The sequence below is a fragment of the Bos javanicus genome, chromosome 23 (assembly GCF_032452875.1).
Source record: "Bos javanicus breed banteng chromosome 23, ARS-OSU_banteng_1.0, whole genome shotgun sequence".
In the NCBI taxonomy this organism is placed as follows: domain Eukaryota; kingdom Metazoa; phylum Chordata; class Mammalia; order Artiodactyla; family Bovidae; genus Bos; species Bos javanicus.
This window is the reverse complement of record NC_083890.1, coordinates 8,372,570-8,392,484: the sequence shown is the minus strand read 5'-3', so window position 1 is coordinate 8,392,484 and position 19,915 is coordinate 8,372,570. Positions and strand designations below refer to the sequence as shown.

The 19,915-nt window shown below is 56.7% G+C and overlaps 2 protein-coding genes across 10 annotated transcripts; one reads left to right on the top strand and one right to left on the bottom strand.

Annotated features, from left to right (window-relative positions):
• The first annotated feature begins 5,079 nt into the window (after nucleotides 1-5,079).
• SMIM29 (small integral membrane protein 29) lies at nucleotides 5,080-7,860 on the top strand. 3 transcript variants are annotated; one of them, XM_061397952.1, is made up of 5 exons: nucleotides 5,080-5,169; nucleotides 6,464-6,647; nucleotides 6,838-6,863; nucleotides 7,145-7,250; nucleotides 7,412-7,860. In XM_061397952.1, the coding sequence occupies exons 2-5, from the start codon at nucleotides 6,537-6,539 to the stop codon at nucleotides 7,475-7,477; spliced, it is 309 nt and encodes a 102-aa protein (XP_061253936.1). In that variant the 5' UTR covers nucleotides 5,080-5,169; nucleotides 6,464-6,536; the 3' UTR covers nucleotides 7,478-7,860. The 3 variants fall into 3 exon arrangements, with proteins under 3 accessions (XP_061253936.1, XP_061253938.1, XP_061253937.1); XM_061397954.1 differs by lacking the exon at nucleotides 5,080-5,169 and adding an exon at nucleotides 5,176-5,334; XM_061397953.1 differs by lacking the exon at nucleotides 5,080-5,169 and adding an exon at nucleotides 5,357-5,839.
• A 120-nt stretch (nucleotides 7,861-7,980) lies between these two features.
• Nucleotides 7,981-17,213, bottom strand: HMGA1 (high mobility group AT-hook 1). Of its 7 annotated transcripts, XM_061397947.1 has the most exons (8): nucleotides 16,767-16,893; nucleotides 16,381-16,503; nucleotides 13,709-13,802; nucleotides 13,161-13,302; nucleotides 11,323-11,406; nucleotides 10,652-10,702; nucleotides 10,411-10,570; nucleotides 7,981-9,345 (listed from the first exon to the last, which is right to left on the bottom strand). In XM_061397947.1, exons 4-8 carry the CDS (start codon nucleotides 13,260-13,262, stop codon nucleotides 9,056-9,058), a joined length of 687 nt encoding a protein of 228 aa, XP_061253931.1. In that variant the 5' UTR covers nucleotides 13,263-13,302; nucleotides 13,709-13,802; nucleotides 16,381-16,503; nucleotides 16,767-16,893; the 3' UTR covers nucleotides 7,981-9,055. The 7 variants fall into 7 exon arrangements, with proteins under 7 accessions (XP_061253931.1, XP_061253929.1, XP_061253935.1 ...); XM_061397945.1 differs by lacking the exon at nucleotides 13,709-13,802 and having other exon boundaries at nucleotides 16,767-16,899; XM_061397951.1 differs by lacking the exon at nucleotides 10,411-10,570 and having other exon boundaries at nucleotides 16,767-16,882.
• Nucleotides 17,214-19,915: the final 2,702 nt, after the last annotated feature.

Below are 19,915 nucleotides of genomic sequence, written 5' to 3'. Positions count from 1 at the left end.
GGTTCATATAGTCAAAGCGATGTTTTTTCCAGTAGTATGTATGGATGTGAGATTGGGACCGTAAGGAAAGCTGAGCACCAAAGAATTGATGCTTTTGAACTGTGGTGTTGGAGAAGACTCTTGAGAGTCTCTTGGACTGTGAGGAGATCCAACCAGTCCATCCTAAAGGAACTCAGTCCTGAATAGTCATTGAAGGACTGATGCTGAAGCTGAAGCTCCAATACTTTGGCCACCTGATGCCACTGACTCATTGAGAAAGACCCTGATGCTGGGAAAGATTGAAAAGGCAGGAGGAGAAAGGGACGACAGAGGATGAGATGGTTGGATGGCATCACTGACTCAATGGACTTGTGTTTGAGCAAGCTCCGGGAGTTGATGATGGACAGGGAAGGATGGCGTGCTGCAGTCCGTAGGGTGCAAAGTGTCAGACACGACTGAGCGACTGAACTGAACTGAGCTGAATGGTTACTGATGTTGAACATCTTTTCATGTACTTACTTGGCCATTTGCATATCTTCTTTGGGGAAATGTTTATTCAAATCTTGCTAGTTCGTTTAAAAATCCATTCTGCTTTTTTTGGTGAGTGATAAAATATACATAAAATTTACCATTTTAATAATTTGAAACATATAGTTGAGTGGCATAAATTCACTCATAAATTGTGCGCTGTCACCAATCCCTGTCTTTTAATTAGTGGGTGTGGTCTCTTTCCATTTAAAGTGACGACTGATACTGAGGGACTTACTTCTGCCGTAGTGCTGTTTCCTATATTGTCATCTTTTTTGTTCCTCAGTCCTCCCAGTGCTGCATTCTTTTGTGTTTGATTTTTCTCCTAGTATGTACTATTTTGATTTCCTTTTCATTTCCTTTTCTGTGTATTTCCTACTTATTTTTTATTGGTTACCATGGTGATTATAATTACCATCCTAAGATTAAGAGTTGATTTATCATCAGAAACCATGAAGGCCAGAAACCAGTAGAATGATATGTTTAACGAACTGACAGGAAAACAAAAAATCCTGTCAACCAGTAATTCTATATCCATAAAAATTGTCATAGAGAAGTTCAGACATTCCTGGATAAACAAAAGCTATTGTTCTTAGTAGACCTACCCTACAAGAAATGCTGTGCGTATATGCTCAGTCGTTCAGTCGTGTCTGACTCTGCGACCCTGTGGACTGTAGCCCACCAGGCACCTCTGTCCATAGGATTCTCAAGGCAAGAATACTGGAGTGGGTTACTATTTCCTCCTCCAGGGGATGTTGCTCCAGGGATTGAACTGGCGTTTCCTGCATTGGCAGGCGGATTCTTCCACCAATGAGCCACCTGGGAAGCCCTCAAGGCTTCTCAAAGGGAGTCATTCTGACTAAAACCAAAAGTCACTGGTAACTCAAAGTCATATAAAGAAAAAAAGTTCACTGATAAAGGTAACTACAAAGTAAAATAAAAGCTAGTATTATTGTATTTTGGGTATGCAACTCCTCTTTCATTCTTATATGGTTTAAAACACAGATGCATAAAAACATAATTATGAATGTGTTAATATGCATACAATATATAAAGATGTATTTGTCACAATACCAACTTAAAGGGGGACGTGGAATTGAATAGGAGGAGTTAATGTATGCCATTGAAGTTAAGATGGTATAAATTCAACCTAAAGTGTTATACATTTATCTATCTCTCAAGTGTGCTTTGATAATTTGTCTTTGTTTCCATGTATTTTCCATTTCAACTATGTTATTGAATTTATTTGCAAAATGTTGTTCCTAATATTTCCTTATTATTCTTTTATGGCCTGCAGAATCTGTTGTGATGTAGAATCTTTCATTCCTAATACTGGTGATTTGTATTTTCTTTTTCCCTGACCAGTCTGGCTACAGGTTTATGAATTTTGTTGATTTTCTCAGGAAGCGGCTTTTGGTTTCATCAATTCTGTTTTTCTGTTTTCTATTTCATGGGTTTCTGCACTCATCTTTGTTATTTTCTTCTGTATACTTTGGTTTCAGGTGGAAGCTGAGGTCATTGACATCTTTCTTTTTTTTAATAGGTATTTAGTAGTGCTATGAATTTCTCTCTCTAATAGAGATGTCCCACAAGCACAAAATAGTTCCTAATTATTGTTTGATCCAGAGGTATGTCATTCATTTTCTAAATATTTATGAACTTTCCAAGGATCTTTTTGTTAATGATTTCTAATATAGTTAATTCCACTGTGATCAGAAAACATATCATGTATGACTTGAATCCTTTTTATTGAGACTTGTTTTATGGCCAAGAATATGATCTTAAGACTATGTATCCTCCTAATGTTAGGTGGAATATTCTATAAATGTGGATATTCTATAAATGTAGATAGGGTTGTTCCAGTTTAATTCTGGCTGATTATTTATCTGATTGTTTTATCAATTATTCGGAGTAGTATTGAAATCTTTGACTAAAACTGTGACTGTTTTTTCTTACAGTTGTATCCATTTTTGTTTTATGAATTTTGAAGCTGTCTTATTGGGCATTGAACATTTAGAATTGGTCTATCCTCAATCGTGTCATTATGAATTGACCCTCTTTTTAATCTCTGGTAATATTTTCTGCTCTGCAATCAAATCTGACTTTATCACAGCCCTCCCAGCTTTCTTTTGACAAGTGTAAACAAGGCGTATCTTTTCTCATCTTTTTGCTTTTACCCTGTTAGAGTCTTTGTAGTCAAAGCACATTTCTTATGAGCAGCATGTAATTGGGTCTTACTTCTTTTATCCATTCTGACAATCTCAGCCTTTTAATTGGGTTATTCATTTTATACTTTTTGGCCATGCGCGGCATGCAGGATGTTAGTTCCTTGACCAGGGGTCGAACTCGTGTCCCCTGGGGCGGAAGCGGGGCGTTTTAATCACTGGATCACCAGGGAAGTCCCTTGACCAGGCTGTTGAGACCATTCACCTTTACTGTGATTGACAGAGTTAGGCTTGATTTTATCATCCTCTTTGTTTTCTGGTTCTCTCATCTGTTCTTTGTTACCCTTTGCTCTCTTTCTACCTTCTTTTGGATTACTTGAGAATTTTTAATTGTATTTTATCTGTTTTGTTGGCTTATTAACTCTATTATTTTATGGTTTACATTATATGGATTTAACCTACCACAGTTCGTCTCATCACAGGAACAAACCAGACCTCAAACACAATCCCAGAGCAGCTGCCAGCACAGAGCTGTCCAGGAAGAGGGCCCACCCATCGGGGCCCATTCTGCCTTCCCCTTGCTGATCACACCAAGGGCCTTGGGAAGTCATCACACCACTCAGAACCTCAGCTTGCTCCTTTGTAAACTCAGGTCATCCCACCTGCCCTGCCTACCTTGGAAGGGTGTTCTGTCCTAGGAATAAAGACCCCATGCCTTTCCACACACGAGCCTAGCCAATGCAACCACTCGGCCTGCTCCTAGGACCGCTAGACTCTCAAGATGTGGAATGGGAATGGGAACAAAGGTTGAGTGTGTGGGCAGCCAAGGGCCCCTGGGCTCTAAAACCTACTGCCTGATCCCTACTTCCCTGTAAGGTGGGGGAGGCCTCCTCCCTCTGCCCTCCTAACAGAAGCCTGATGAGCAGTCTCCCTACTCTCCAGACCCAAAACCCAGAGAGTACCAGGAAATCTGCCTGGAGGTTCCAGACCCAAGCTTTTCTCTCATTCCTTTCCCTTTATCTGATTCTCCATCAGTCAGATGGTGGTATCTGGAGGCAAGAGGCGAGCTTCCACCTGTCTTCTGGTTCCTAATTGGGTCATCTCTGCACCAGATCTGCTCTCATCTAACCTTCTGGAAGGACTTGGGAAGACTGAGGCCTGACCAGACCAAGTGGCTCAACCACATCTGGGCCATTGGCCGTCCCTGGCAAGAACAGGGTGACCCAGGAAATTCCCTGGCAGTCCAGTGCTTAGGACTCTGTGCTTCCACAGCCAGCGGCACAGGTTCCATCACTGGTGGAGGAACTAAGACCCCGTGTGCATCCTCTGACTGTCAAAGAAAGAATAGGGTGAGGCACACGGCCCTTGTATCTTCAGGAGCACCTGAGGACCCGGAGGATTTCAACCTGGCTCAGCTGCCACCACCTTTACGTTCTCAGGTGTTTTCCATTACCTGCCAATCTGGACTTTTACCAATTGCATGTGATTCTGATGAGGGAGAGGCAACTGTAGGTTTACCTACGGTTGTAAGAAATAACGGAGATAGAGCCGTTCTACACTTGTCCTAGCTTCCCCCAATGCTAACTTTTGCAAAACTATAACATCACCATTAGGATACTGACATTGCTAAAATCCACCGATCTTACTCAAATTTCCCCAATTACGTGTGTCACATTTTAATGATCAGCCCACGGAAGCTTCGACCCAATCTTAACCTACTTGGCAAACCTATTGTGATGCAGAGGGACTTCACACCACTGGTGCGGGGGGGGGGGGGGGGGGTGGGGGTGTGGGTGGGTGTGTGTGTGGGTGGGTGTGTGTGTGTGTGTGTCCGGAAAGAGGTTAACAGGGAAAATTAAAATTCAGGGCATGTTATGTGCTAGGCTCCACTCGTGCCATCGTTTGCTGCCTGCAGCAGCCTGTTTTACCAACACGAAGAGTGAGTAAGTAAGGCGTAGGGAGGGAGGGTGGCTGGGTGCGAGGTCCGAGGCCAGGCAAGGGCTATTCTAGGCCCGCCTACACACCCCGAGCACAGCACAGACGGGCAGTCACGCTGCGTGCGAGGAGGCCTAGGGGGCTCCACAGACATTAACGGAGGCCCCACGAGGCCTGCGATGCACGTTAGAGCGGGGCCCGGCTCCGACCAGCGGGGCGAGGGGCGCACGCCAGGCCCAGACCCCACACGCGAGCTCCGGAGCACTGCCGCCCCGGGGACGCCCCGCGGGACGCCGGGAAGCCGCGCCCCGCCCCGAGCCGCCGCGCAGCCCGCGGCTGCCCCCTGCCGCCGCGGCGTGGGCGCTGCAGCCCCGGCTGTATCCGCCTCCGGATTGGCGGCTCCGGCGGTCTCCGGGCCGGCTGCCTGCGGCCATCGGATTGGCTGCACCCCGATACCGCGGCCCCGCCCGTTTCCCCGGGTCCTTTGATCACGCGCCTACTGGCTCTTCCGGGGCCTGGGAGCCAACCGAGGGCGTTCCTTTCCGGGCTGCAGCGGCGGGAGGTAAGGCATGGCCGGGTTGCATGGGCTGCAGAGCGCCGGTACAGGTCCACGCCTGGGGTGTCGGGATTTCAGGATACTCGGGTCGCTCTGCGCCCCCCTCACGTTCTCCTTCCCTGGCCTGAGCCTCCCAGCGCCGTGGGAACTACCCCTCGCTCTCCCTTGCTGGTGCGCATCCTAAGGACGGCCTGTCAACCTCCCTACCTCGGAATGTCCCCTCCACCACGGGACAGGCGTGCGACTGGGCGAGTCCGGAGCCCCCATGGGCACCGAGACAGGCGGCTCAGCCCTTAACCTCTGATGGAAACCCAGGCGAACCGGGGTCACAGACCTCGGAGCGTCTGCGTGCAGCCACCCGTGAAGAGTCTCCTTGCATCTGTCATGGGAGCTGACCCTCTCCACTTCCGCCTGTCATGCCAGGCTAGGAGGGGAGGACCCGGGCGGAGCCCCGAGTGAGGACCAGGGGGAGGTGACATCACCTCGCAGATGCAGCCCAGCCCTGCCCACTGGTGTCCACTCTAGCACAAGACCAATGCGGGAGACGGTGCCCAGGTTCTATGTCTGGAGTGACACCAGGGACAACGAAGGCCTGCGACCTATAGCCTGAAGTGTGGGCACTGGACCAAGATCGAGGGGGGTCCTCCAGATGCTCCTCCCTCACCCCTTGGCTGCAGTGAGGACCCCTTATTTTAACCTAATCTCTCCATTTTGCTTCACTGGATAGCTTTTGGTAGCCCAGTGCTCTAGGAAGAGGGGGCGGGAGCTGGGGACCTCCACCTAACCTTCCCTCAGTAACTAGTATCTGCAAATGTTTGGCCAGCACCAGCACCTGGGTGAGAGCCCCACCCTGGGCAGCACTCAGGCCCTGGGTCTGGCCTCCCCTTGGTGCCCCTGGGTAAACCCCAGGATTTGCTGAGAGTCACTGGAGGGCTCAGCCCAGCACACTGACCTGGAAGACCCCCTCCCTCCCCTTTCCAGGACCTGACCTTAAGTTTTCATGTATTATTACTATCTTGGGGAGGGATCCAGAGCCTGGCTGTCACCCTGGGTGGAATTGACAACCTCCTCCTTCCTCTTCAGATTTCCCTCATAGCTCAGTTGGTAAAGAATCCGCCTACAATGCGGGAGACCTGGGTTCAGTCCCTGGGTTGGGAAGATCCCCTGGAGAAGGGAAAGGCTACCCACTCCAGTATTCTGGCCTGGAGAATTCCATGGACTATATACAGTCCATGGGCTCCGAAAGAGTCGGACATGACTGAGCAACTTTCACCTTCACTTTCACTTTCCCCCTCTTCAGGGAGCCCGGGGGAGGCACCCTCCCGAGGCGGTACTGCCCATGCTGACTACAGGGCCCTCCAGCTGCCGATGTCATGAGTAACACCACAGTGCCCAATGCCCCGCAGGCCAACAGCGACTCCATGGTGGGCTATGTGTTGGGACCCTTCTTCCTCATCACCCTGGTCGGGGTGGTGGTGGCTGTGGTAAGAAGCCTCCACACGTACACACACCCCCACACTCTTGCTAAGGCAGGGGCGAGTGGGCCTGGACCAGCCTGTACACAGCATCTCACTGTCCTGCTGTCTCGGGAGAGGAGGGTGTGGAGGTGGGTCCCTGTCCCCCGTGGGCCATCCTGGGATCAGCCGCCTCCACAGTGCTGTTTCCCTATTACAGGTGATGTACATCCAGAAGAGAAAACGGTGAGTGTCCCTGTCCTGAGTGCTCCCCACCTGCATTCTGCTTAAAAGTTCTTCCCACAGGATCTGAGACCCCAGCATACACGTAAGATGCCCTTCAGGCATTCAGAAGACCAACCTGAAATTCCCCGCACGCGTTAGGTTTTTCCTATCAGACACGTGTCCTTAGAGCTCTAGGACCCTGAAAGGCACCCACTGGAGGTGCCCCGCTGGGGGAAACAGTGGAGTCAGATGTCTGCAGGGAGGTGTGGGGTGCCGTGGCTGAACACCCCCTTGCCCCCCAGGGTGGACCGGCTTCGCCATCACCTGCTCCCCATGTACAGCTATGACCCTGCCGAGGAGCTGCACGAGGCCGAGCAGGAGCTGCTGTCGGATGTGGGGGACCCCAAGGTGAGCACTCTGGGGGGACAGAGAACCAGCAGGGATGGGCCTGCTCTCCTCACAGCCCTGAAGCCAGAACCTGCTTCCACCCTCAGCCTTCCCCATTTGGGCTGGGGCCAGTCAGGTGCCTCCCTGCAAGCTGTGCTGTGGCCCGCTCTCCCCTGCTACAGGTGGTCCACGGCTGGCAGAGTGGCTACCAGCACAAGCGGATGCCCTTGTTGGATGTCAAGACGTGACCTGAGCCCCCTAACCCTGCCCCTCCCCGAACCGGGTCCTGATCGGCCAGGGCCCTGCAGCCTGCTGCTCCCCCAGCATCCTTCCCCCCAGCCTGGCTCCTAAGCCCGGCAGAGCCGCCAGCCTCCACTGGACCCACCTCCTCACTCCCTCCTAGGCTTTCAGTCCTTTGTGGGATGAGCCTACCTACTAGCCACTCCCAGGAACTAATGAGAATGTTTCTTCCTGGGGTGAAAGGGTGGCTGGGATTACCAGGTGGGGCTTTGCCCTTCCATGGGCACCCTTCTCTAGCCCTCCCAGACTTAGCTTTGGAGCTGTTCCCATGGTGACAGGGCCTAATGTATATTCAGTATATATATTTTGTAAATAAAATGTTTTGTGGCTAGGGGTGTAGTTGACTTCATCAAGACCGGCTTACGTTACCTTCCCTGTGCTTTTTCTTTTTCACTCACTCACTAGAGATCCTTGGTTTCTAACCTCTGTTCTAGGCACCCACCACAGAAAAGACAGTCCAGAAAAGGATATTTTTTTATTCAAGTAACTGCAAATAGGAAACCAGAGGGGAGCCCCAGGCTGGGACAAATAATGGCTACCTCCTCCCTGACAGAACAGGTGGAGAAGGTGGCCCCTACACCTGACAGTCAACACGGGCCCCCCCCTCCCCACCCTCACTCTGCTGCAGCATCCTAGGGGCAGGACCCCACCTTCCCTGGGACTGGGGGAGTTGGTACCCAGCCTGCTTTGCTCCAGGCCCCTTCCCCTAAGGGCTTCTTGGAGGAGGGGGACGTGGGCAGAACAGGAGGCAATGAGGATGGACATTTGGCGCTGGTAGCAGCAGCAGCGACGGATGTCTAAGAACAAAACATATAACAAAAAACAACACGACTGTCCAGAGGTAGTTTGTGAACAGAGGAAAGATGGAACCAGAACCTTGGGGGTTGGGGAGGAGCAGAAGGGTGGGAGTGGGCGAGACTAGCTCCTGGTTATTAGTGCCCCGAGGGAAGGGAAGAGGGGAAACTGAGGCCTGGAGCGGAAGCAGACAGGGGCGGGGAGTGGCTCCAGCTCTCGAAAGTGGCTGCTGCAGGGAGCCCAGGCCTCCTGGGCCTCACCTGGATAAAGGGGATGCTTTCCATCATTGCAATGGGATTCCAGGGTGAGGGCAAGGTGGGCTGGAGCCTGCCTAGAGCTGGGAGAGGACTTACATTCCTACCTTCCTTCCTGAGCCCCCAAGAGGGTGGCCCCACCTAGTGTGGGGACAAGGCAAGGCGGGAAGGAGAGGGGGGTGAGCCACCCCTCGGTGAGACACAGGTCGGTTGGGGGTGGTGGGGGGCATCTCGGGGCAGTCGCCCCTCTCCAGTGGCCGCACCTGCTGCGGCTAGTACAGTGGCGTGGGGCATGTCCAAATGAGAGCATGAGATGGGGCTTGGGCCCCTTTTAAGGCCAGGGGAGCCCTCCCAGGCCCCTTAACGGGAAGCCAGAGGGGAGAGGCAGAGGGGATCCCCAAACCGAGAGCCCAGCCAGCAAGGCCCCCACCACACAGGGAGCAGGGGTGCGGCAGCCTGGGAGCGGCTAAGTGGAAGTCAGCTTTGTCCGGGACGGCGGGTGTGGCGGGTGGGTGAGGGGTCGCTGGGACCTGAAATCAAAGGGAGCGGCTCCCCACTTGGGCCCAGGGACCCTGTGGTGGCTGGTGTGCGGTGTAGTGTGGCGGGGAGGGCGCAGGTAGGGGGCAGGGAGGGCCTGGGGGGGGGCGGCGGGAGCAGAGCGGAGCTGTCCAGTCCCAGAAGGAAACTGCTCCTCGGGAGGGAGCAGGCGGCGGTCACTGCTCTTCCTCTGAGGACTCCTGCGAGATGCCCTCCTCTTCCTCCTTCTCCTGCAGGGTAGGCAGGGCCATCAAGAGAATGCCAGGCCCGCCCCCTCCTCTGCTGCCGCCCCCAGAGGCCAAGCTCACCACCCCCAGCTCCGCACACCCGGCCTCTCCAGAAGGGGGATGAGTCAGGGCTGAGTGTGTGGGTGACTCAGCAACCTCCACGGCCCAGTTTCATTCATAAAAAGGAAGAATTTAAAGGGAGGGAAAAAAAACCACACACACGCTGCTCTCACACACAGCCAGGCCCCGCAGCCCCCAGAGGCAGGGGGCTCCTGGCAGAGCACAGGGCACCCCTGGGCTCAAGCTGGCAAGGAAGTGACTGGTCCTGGGGTGGGAGACGGCAGCCAGGGAAAGGAAAAGGGGAGGGCAGGGGTGACTGGAGGCTGTGAGCCCCCTCCACGGGGGGTACCAGGTGGCCTCAGCAGCCCGCAGGGGCAGCTGCTGGGCGGTGGAGGGGCCACGGCCGCGGGCTGACCCCAGGCCAGGGCGGGGAGCGAGGGGAAGTGTGCGCCGGCCGGGGCTCACTCACTGGGCGGGAATGTCGGGACACCACACAGGGCCCCCGTGCCAGGCACAAACTCCAAAACAACCCGTTTCCTGTTACTCACTCTTGGGGCCCTGCCAGCACCCCAAGCCCCCCTCAGCCGGTGGTGGCTCAGCTCACACAGCTCGAGGAACGAGCCGTGGGGAGGACAGGTTGCAGGGGCCCCAGCTGCAGCGGCGCCCCGGAAGATCTCTGGGCTCAGCCCGCCAGCCACCGCTCCCAGCTGTCTGGGGGCCCAGAAGGGGGTGGGGCCCCCACGTGAGGAGCGGCGTCCACAGGGCAGCGCCCCTCAGCTCCCACCCAACAGGCTATGTCCCACCCCCTCCCAGAGTTGAGATCCTCTACTGCTGCTGCTTAAACCTCCCTTCTTCTTCTTCATTACTACAATGGGGGGCGGGGGGGAGACACTACCATATGACCTCAAGGTCCACCCTAGAAGTTCTGACTCTGAACCAGAAGCAGGGGAAGGAAAAGATAAGAACACCCCCAGTAAGGCAGGGCAGGGAGTCTGGCCTGGTTTGTACCTGGGACCCTGCACTTCTCATGGACACAGCTCTTCAGAAGCCCTGGGCTGAGTGCCAGGAGTCCGGGCGCCCTGGACAAACCCTTTCCCCTCCCTAGGCCTGGGTGAAAATGTGAAGTCCCACCATGGCTGGCCCTGCAGGTCAGGAGAGCCATCTCCCTCTGTGGGCACACAGGAAGGAGCATCACTGTCTTTAACAGTCTCCCCAGAAGAACCAAGCTGCCTCTGCCGCAGTCACCTACCAGTTTTTTGGGTCTGCCCCTTGGTTTTCTCCCTGGAGTTGTGGTGGTTTTCTAGATGGTCAGAGAAAAGATCCACTAAGTCAAAAATGTCCCTGACGGTGCCCACCCAATGACCAGTGTCCCAGATGGTGAGGGACAGCAGGGAGGGGCGGCCCGGGACTCCCACCCCGGCGGGCCCACCCGAGTCCAGCTGGTGATGACTGGCCAGCCACACCGCCCCCCCCCCACCCCAACATACACACACGCCCCCCAACTCCCTCCTCCACCCATGACTCAAGAGGATATGAGTCGTGTTTTAGAAAAAATAAAATAAAAAACAAAACAACTTCTCTGAAAGGCTGATGCCACTATGAATCTGGCCTCCCCCCTCATTCCTGCAGGAGCCAGGGGACCTCCCGAAGAGAAGGTGACAGTCTCAGCCCTGGACGGAGCTGCCCCCTTGCTCCTCCCTCCCAGCTTGCCTCTTCAGACCAGGAAACCTGCTGGACACCTGACTTCCCCACTGTCCTGGGCAGGCCAAGGCCCAGAAGTGAGACCTCAGTCAACGCCCCCCTCGCCTCCATGGGCACAGGCCCATCACCACCCATGTGCCAGAAGCAGGTGCAGAAAATGAGGACAGACCAGGCCTCCCATGGCTGCTGTCAGGGCAGAGGGCCCCCTGCAAGCCTCACCCGGGTCTTGGCGGCACCCTTGTTTTTGCTCCCCTTCGGTCGGCCCCGAGGTCTCTTAGGTGTTGGCACTTCACTGGGCTCCTTCTGCAAAGACAGATGAGACAGTCAGAGACACAGAAGCCACCTGCCCTGCCCCCTTTCAGGACAGAGCCCTCTGCCCCAGCCCAGCAGTGGTCTGCGCAGCCCCACTCCAGAATCCACAGGAACCATGGCAGGTAACCCTTGGGATCCAGGTTCTCCACCTGACATTCTTTTGCAAAGCCTTTCCCTTAGCTTCTCTGCAACAGCAAAATGACAAGACACCAGAAGGCCTCTGGGAAGGGTGTCGTGGAGGCAGAAAGACACGAGACAGCTGTCCATACTCCAGCTCGGCCTCTGATCAGCTCTCAGATCTTGGGCCAGACGCTGAATGAAGACAGGACAAGTCTCCCAGCACTGGGCTATGATCACTGCCCACCCCACCCATACCTCCGCCAGAAGGCAGGGATGCAGAAGAGGGGAAAGGATGCCCCTTCCCCTAGAGGGAGCCTCCGGCTCTACCTGCAAACCAGACTCCCTCCAGTTACCGAGACCCCTGCCATTTGGGCCACTGAAACTTTAATTTTCAGAGACAGAATAAAAAGCTGCTACATAATGCACAGAAGGCGGGCAGTAAAGGCACATCAGTGGTGTTTCCCAGGGCGGCTGCCCGTTCATCGCGCAGTAACCCCACACCCCTTCTGACACCCCTCACCAACATGCCCACAGCCGGCAGGGGGAAGCCAAAAGAATCGGACTAAGGGGATGACTTCTCCACACGTGAACAGGGCTCTGAAAGAGGCAGATGAATTCCACCGCCCGTGAGACTCCTCACGGCGCCTAAAGAGCGAGTACAGAGATCCCCAATGGGGGTGGGGAGGCGTGCCTGGGGCCTGGTGGATAAGGATCAGCTTCGGTTCCTTTCCCCTTCTCTCCCCCAGGAAAGGGAAGGAACGGGGCTTCACCCACAGCTGCGCCCTCATGTGGGGACAGCTGCCTCTCAAGAGAGAAACCAAGGTCTCCACCAGGTAACAGGTGGCCCACACAGCCTGACTGGCCAAGCTCCCTGGGGTACCCGGAACCAGGGCTCTGAGTCACTCTGCCACCAACTCCCCAATGTTTTAAACTTTCTGGGCTTTTACAGAACCAGCCAAAGCCCAATGCAGGGTCACTCAAGGAAGCCCACGAACAGGTGCTGGCCCCTGCCCCGGGATGGAGAACTACAGAAACGGACAGTAAGTATTAAGTAAGTCACCAGAGCGCCGCCACGCGTACTGCTGGGCTTACATATGTGAACGTTCACGTTTCTACAATTCATCTTTGTTGTTTAGTCGCCAAGTCACATCCAACGCTTTTACGACTCCACGGACGGTAGCCCACCAGGCTCCTCTGTCCATGGGATTTCCCGGGCAAGAATACTGGAGTGGGTTGCCATTTCCTCCTCCAGGGGATCTTCCTGACCCAGGGATCAATCTTGCGTCTCCTGCTTGGCAGGCAGATTCTTTACCACTGAGCCACCATACTTCAATACGCTGGTCCACAATGGACTGGAAATAAAGGGTGAGTGGTTTACCAGTGTACGCTCTGGCCTGCATGACTACAGGCTCACTCCTGGCTTGAACTCAGGTTCAGCGCTCCCTTGGACCACACTCCTCTCGGGCACCAGGGACGCGTGTGTGGGGAGCGCACACATGTGTAGGAATGATGCCGCACCCTGCCAGTCCTGTTTTCACCTGCCATGATCCCTAGCCCCAAGAGGTAAACCGAGGCAAAGGTCTGGACAGCCAGCTGCCTCCTGCCAGCGTGGCCCCAGGGCTCACCGGAGGCTGCTTGCGAGGCCGGCCCCGCCCGCGCTTCTCAGCGCCGTCCTTCTCCTGCTTGGAGGCCAGGGGCTGGCTGGACTTCGAGCTCGACTCGCTCATCTTCCCTCGTCAGCAGAGCAGGCGAGGAGCCACGGCTGGGCTGCAGGGAGGCAGGAAAAGTGTTAGCCACCTCCAAACCCTCACCACTCCCACCCGAGAAACGCCCAGCGGGAAACTGCCTGCTCCCAGGGACCCCCAAGACTCCACACCCAGCCTGGCGTGCAGGCTGCAGGGCGGGGCTGGGCCGTTGGCTCTAATCAGAGCCTTATCTCCTGCTCAGAAGGGCTCTTTGTTGCCCTGCCACCCCCACTCAAGAGTGCAGCCAGCCCAGACCTGGCCGTGGGTGAGGTCACCCTGGCTGAGGTGTGGGCAAGATGGTCCTCAGACTGCCAGGGCCCTCCCCTCCACTGTGCCGCCCCTTCTCTTTTAAAAGCAAGCCAAGCCTGGGTAGCTCTCGGGGGAACAAGGGAGGAGAGGTAAGCAGGGAATGAGCCCTGCACATCTACCTGGCAGCCATGCCATCAGTCCCTGGGCCACCTTGTCCACAGCACTGCCCAGGGCCCCAGCGGTTCTCTCTGCTTCCCTCTCCCTGGGTTAAACCTTGGAGGGTCAAAGATGCGAACAATTTGGGAAATGGGGGCTAAAACCACACTGGGTGAGGTGTGGGGAGGAAAAGAAATCACCCAAAGCTGAAAGGGGAGTCTCCTCTTACCCCAGCCCACTCCCACCCACCTGGAGTCAGACAAGATCCTTCTCTTTGATGCCTCCTCTCATGAGGGGCAGGGACTTCTCCAACTGAGAGGGAGAAGACACTAGCTGACCCCCTGAAGCCCTAGGAGGGCTGATCCTCAAAGCGCCCTGGTCCTTTTCTAGCATATTCCCAAGAGGACTGTTTGGACTTAATCAGTCCTACAAATACAGAATTCATGTAAAACCACCCGCTACAAGGGGCACATGCACCTGTATTTGGGAGTCTCTTCCAGAGGCTGAGAAAGAGCCCCCACTCCTATCCTCCCAGTTATTATCCCCAAGTTACAGACAGAGATTTGTCCTGGGAGGCTGCCCTTGGCAAAGGGTGGGCCCAAGTGTCTCCACTTCCAGAAAAGCCCCTCAACCTATAAAAGGGGAGTAATGATGCTCCACCTGTCTTGCCTTCGTCCGCAGACTGCAGCAAGAATCAAACCAGGTAAAAATTAAAAATACTTAAACAACTGAAAGGTTCATTCCAATCAAAATGAGAACTAGAACATTTGAAAAAGACTCTCCTTTTTCAGATTCAGACTATTTCCAATTTTAACCCAGAGAGGAAAGCCTGTTGTTTTGCAAACTTGTGATTGTTAAGAGGGGCCTGAGGCCCCTGATCCTCAAGTATTGAAATGCTCCAGACGGCGAGACTTCGTCTGGTAATTATTCCATTTCATAATATTTCAGACTTGAAGACCCTTTTAAACAAGGTGGTTGGTGATTTATCCTGCTCCATCATTAGTGGCTTGGCCTGCTCTGTAATTACAGGCAGTGATTAGAATCTTACATTACACCACAGATCCCCCTTCAAAACTAAACATCAAAATTAATCAGCTAAATGAGCGCTGACCTCACATGAGGTTTGCTGGAGGCCCCCTCCAAGAGGGGGTTCTAGTTGGGCGAAGCCAGCCCCTAATCCCAGAAGGCCCAGCCTAGCCTGCCTGGGGACCCTGTTGAGTGCCTCTGGTATTTCCCCCACTTCTTGCTGCTGGGGACCCTTTAACCCGCTCACCCTCACCACAGATCCAGGCCTCCATGAACTGAATTAAGGCCTGAGGCCCTCTCTGGTGAGACCAACAAATGCTTGTCTCTTCCACCTGTTTCTGAACATCAGGGAGGCCTGGCTTGGAGAAGCCACGTTTGAGGCCCAACTTCAATCCTATGGTCGGTAATAAGCCCTTTCGGGCCACAGACTTGTCCCCTCCATACAATGTGGGCTCCACAAACGCTAAGGCAATCCGTGGCCATGACTCTAGGAAATCACCATGGGACTGCCTCATCTCCTCCCAAAAAGTGGCCTAGAGGAAGGGCTGATGAGGTGCCCAAGGTCACAGAGCTAGTTGGAGTGGGTTCCTGGCGACCCTTCTCGCCCGCCAGTTTCCTTACCCGCCTGGGGGCTGGTAAAGCCCCTGTCGCCCCTACTCCAGACCCGGGCCCTGGGTGACTCTGCAAGTGTCTGCGCCCGGCCGTTGCAGGTCGGCCGGAGGGACGAGGGGCCGGAGCGCGCGGGGGGAGGGGCGCAGGCCGCGGGTGCAGGCGCGGGAAACCGGTGCCCTCCGACCGCATGCACCGCCACGAGGGTGCACCCGGCCCCACTTCCTGCCAGAGGGGGCACCCAAGCCCGCCTTGGGGCAGGAAACCTGGCGCGCGCGGGGGAGAGGAAGAAAGCCGCCTCCCTCCGCGCCCTCCCCGCAAAATAAAAGCCCCAGTTAAAAAAAAAATGAAACGGGGAGTCAAAGGGACTAGTTCCAACAGAGCCCAGCAAAGCAGAGAAACCAGTTTGTGGGGGCGGAGGGCAGGCCGGGCCCCGGGGGCTGAAGAGGCGCAGGCCGGGCCAGAGGTGGGGTCGGGGTGAAGCCCCAAACCCAGGCCAGAGAGTCGGCCTCGGCTGCGGAGCGAGCGCCGGGATAAAAGGCCAAGCCTGGAGTTCAGGCCGAATTGCGGGGTTCCCGCCCATCCCACCCCCCACTTAGAGAACTTCCCCAGGCTGCGGGGCCGCCCGGCCCCGGGCTCTCCCGCCGCGCCCCAGCCTGCCCCTCTCCCCGCCCCCACGGCACAGGCCCGGGATCGGGCTCGGGCTCGGGCTCGGGCGGGAGCGGCGGCCGCGCGAGGTGCACCGAGAGCCGCCGGGTGCACGACTCGCGCTCGCCGCAGCCGCGCGCCCCCTCCCCCACCGCGCGCTTCTCCCGGGTCCCCGCCCCCCGCACGGCGCCCGCGGCGCGGGGGCAGGGGTGCGGGCGCCCTCCCCGTGCCGCGGGCCCCGCCGCCCGCCCCCCGCGCTGCGCGGCCCTCCCCTGCCGGCGGCTCGCGCAGCCCCGGCCTGGGAATAAAGCCGGAGGCGCGCGCTGCAGCCCCGGGGCGGCTTGCAGGAGGGGGCGGCGTGCGGCCGCGGCGCGGGCGCCCCCCTACGCCGCCGGCCCCGGGACGGACTCACCGCGAGCTCGGCTGCCGGCCTGCGGTGCGCTCTCCGAGCTGCCGGGAGCGACGGTGTTGGGCGCTGAGGACCGGCCTGGCTCCGCCGCCGCCGCCGCCGCCGCCGCTGGTAGCAAATGCGGATCTGAAACCGGGAGAGAGAGCAGAAGCGCTCAGAGGCCGCCGCCGCCGCGTGCTCGCCGCCCTGGCCCCCGCGGGGTATTTATATGTCACATCCAGGCCGGGGAGGGGGGGGGGCACAAAAATATTCCACCTCCCCCGAAGGATGGCGAGGGGCAGGAAGCTAGGCACGGCCCGTGCGCGGCCTCAATAAATAAATAATTTATTTAAATGATAGATATTTAAAAAAAAAAAAAAAAGGAGCCACCGGAGGGGCCGCGAACTCACGCCTTCTTGGAGCCGCGCCAGGGCCAGAAATAGCCCGGGCTCGGAGTCCCAATTAGAGGAGCGCAGCCCCGGCTCAGGGGAGCTTAAAAAGAGCGACCCAGGGGCAGGGGGGACGGGCCCGCCCGCGCCAGCCGTGTCACTGGGGGGCGGGGACATGCAAATGAGCCTAGGGATTTAAAAGGGCGGCCGCCCGCCGCCGCCGCCGCGCGGGTGGGTGCTGACGACGGCGAGGGCCATGCGGAGACGGGCGTCTGGGGGCGGGCGCGCAGGGGGGCCGGGTCGGGGCCCAGAGGCCGCGGCCCCCTCCCCGCAGTTCCCGGCCGGCAGACGTGGGGAGCTGCTGAGAGGGGTCACCAGGAAGCTCTTCCCAGGGGGCGGGCGTCCTCTCTGCGTGGAGTGGGCCCGCGGGAGAGACGCCTCTGGGGCCTTCCGGGCGTTAGGCCTGGCGCCCACGGGCGCGTGAATGTGCGCGGGCGCCGGTGCCTGTGGGGGTCTGCGCGGACGCGGGTTGGAGAGTCCTGCGGCCTACCCGTCGTCCTCTCCGCCTAGATAACGCGGCTCCTTAGAGTTTCCCCTGGGTGGACAGGTGTCTGCGTGTGCATTTCGGTGCCAGCCGTGTGTGGCTGACTGGTGAAATATAAGGTCTTGTGAAACTCGAACGTGAAACTTGTGAGATCCAGAGTTTAGATTTAATGGGCCCGAGTGAACCATAATCAAGGTGCGGCCTCCACGCGAGGCAAACGATTGGCTCCTCTTCAGGTAAACCTGAGGGGAGGGCTCATTCCTTTTAAGTGACCCGGATGGTGTTGTGGAGACCAACGGTCCCACTGGGTGCCCTGGCCCCTTCCGCTGTGACTTTTTTTTTTTTTTTTAATAAAACGTGACCCGGTGGTCGCCTGGAAGCACTCTGAAGGCAAGGAATGAGTCTGCGCACGATGTACCTCGCCACGCCTGGAGCCACAAAGACCTACTGCGCGAACGAGAAGGCAGCCCAAGCGGGAAGATGGCGTGGAGGGCGGTGGGGGAAGAAAGGGCGCTGTCAGGGGCGCGCCCTGCAGGCCGGGCCCGGGGCCTTCTCGGGCGCACCTCCCCGCCCCTGGTCCCCGAGGCGGCCTTCCCCATCTCCCCGTGATGCAGGGACTCGCAGTGCGGCCCAGTGACACACGGCTGTGACTCATGTTTCTCTGTGCTCCCCTTCTTCCTCCCCGGTCGGCGGAGGCCCCGGCTCGGCCCCCTCCTCAGGGGGCAAACCGGCGCTGGAGGGTGGGGGGACGCCTGGAAAATCCTGCGCCCAGAGTGGAGGCGGGGTGGGGAACCGGAGGGGCCGGGCCTCCTCGTTTCAGGAATGTCTCAGGAATGTTTCCGGTGGGGGTGGGGGGCAGGGCCGGGCCGGGGGCAGCACGTGCTCGGCCGGGTGGGGGCGGGGACGCCAGGGCGGGAAGGCGCTGGGGCCAATGGAGCGGGCTTAGGGAGGAGGGCGCGGGCCCGGGCGGGGAACGGGCCGGGAGGCCTCCCTCCGCGCGCCCGCCCCCCGCCCAGCGCCCAGGTGAAAGGCTGTCCCTGAGAAGTCCCCGGGCTGCCCCGGGAGGGGAGAGGAAGTCACCGAAGGGCGGCCTGAGGGAGAGGAGGGTGGAGGGGGAAGGCGAGGGCGAGGCTGGGGGAGGGGCGGCCTGCCCCTTTGTGTGGCGCGGGGGTGGGGGTGGGGCGGGGTGGAAGGCGCGCCGCTCCTTCCGTCTTTGTGCCCGGCCCGCCAAGCCAGCGCTTAGTAGGCCGCGAGTCCATTTGGCTGGAGGGCCTTGAGTTGCCAGCTCGAGAACTTCTGCAGCGTTGAGTGGAAGAGCGAGCCTTCAGCCCTTACCCTACCCGCCTGGGTCACAGGCCCCTGCCGGCCACCCGGGCGCCCACGCCTGGGCCTGGGAGAGCCCCCCCAGAGCCGGTCTGCCCCGGCCCATAAGGCAGCCCAGGCTTCTAGGCCCGAGCTCCCAGGCTAGCCGCCCTTCCAGGCCCCTCCCCTCGGCGCGCTAACCTCGGGGCCGCTCTCCCTGGCCTGGGCGGCCAGTGGTGGCCCCTGAAAGGGAGGGAGGTGGGGAAAAGGAAGAGAGCCTTCCACCTCGACAGGGCTGTGGGAAAACTTGGCCAACTTTTTGGCCCACTTCTAAACGAGCTGACTTGATCTTATTTTTCCTACTCTTATTTCCTCCTCATCCTGACTTCACCGACTTGTTACCTTGTATTATGTCTGTGTTTTTGTAAGCCACCTCAAACCCTCTGAAAGGAGGCAGGCATAAATAAATTTGTAGGCAAATATAGTAGTTTGTTCCTCTCCGGGATTACCCACACCCTTGAAATCCAAATAACTCTACCCACTGACCCCCACCTCCATTCTTTCTGGATTGCACATGCCCCAAATTGACTAACTTTCTTTCCTTTTTCAATAAGTAGTTATTAAGTAGAAGGATGAGTGACAGGGATAAAGATGAATAAGACAAGTCATAGTCCTTGCCACAGCGAATTTCCTGGGCAGAGACATCTAGAGGAACACAATCCCAGAGGTGCTGTGAGGAGAAAGCATTCAATCATTCATTCTATATTTATTGAAGGCCTACTGTGTACCAGGAACTTGTCCAAACTTTTAGGGTAAAACAATGAACAAAAAATGTTTCCTGCATTCTTGAAACCTGAATTAGGGGGTTAGGTGCTTAAAGAGATACTTAATAGGTGCAACAGGAAGAAGGATGGGAGCTGAGGGGTTAGAGGGTAGGTGCCAGAGAAGCCTGGAGGAGATGGGCTTTGGCAGGCTTTGATGAGATTTAGTAGGTGGAGGGCCGTGGGGAGCAGGCTGGGAGAGGGAGCTATTCTAGGCCTGGGGCATCCACCTCTTTGGTCAAGGCCTGAAGTAGGCGTCCCAAGGGAATTGGTCATAGCAGAACCAGTCTTCCCCACAGGAAGCATTTTCTTACCATCCGAGTTAGATTATACAGTTTTCACAAGGGCACCCAATGAACTTCAGTGAACCCAACAAAAATGTCCAGAGAATGGGGAATTCGGGTCAACTTTATTTTTCAGGACGGCTGAAGGTTAAGCTCATTTCCACTTGGGCTGTTGAAATTCTTCCTGACAAATGTTAGTTCTTTCCTTGCCTCACTGAG

Bases quoted from the DNA above. Each gene is read 5' to 3' on its own strand.
- SMIM29 (XM_061397952.1), top strand. From the start codon at position 6,537: ATGAGTAACACCACAGTGCCCAATGCCCCGCAGGCCAACAGCGACTCC. The intron at 6,864-7,144 runs GTGAGTGTCCCT...CTTGCCCCCCAG, and splicing joins TACATCCAGAAGAGAAAACG to GGTGGACCGGCTTCGCCATC. The intron at 7,251-7,411 runs GTGAGCACTCTG...CCCCTGCTACAG, and splicing joins CGGATGTGGGGGACCCCAAG to GTGGTCCACGGCTGGCAGAG.
- HMGA1 (XM_061397945.1), bottom strand. From the start codon at position 13,262: ATGAGCGAGTCGAGCTCGAAGTCCAGCCAGCCCCTGGCCTCCAAGCAG. The intron at 11,407-13,160 runs GTGAGCCCTGGG...CTGTCTTTGCAG, and splicing joins GGCCTCGCAAGCAGCCTCCG to AAGGAGCCCAGTGAAGTGCC. The intron at 9,346-10,410 runs GTACAAACCAGG...CCTACCCTGCAG, and splicing joins TGAGAAGTGCAGGGTCCCAG to GAGAAGGAGGAAGAGGAGGG.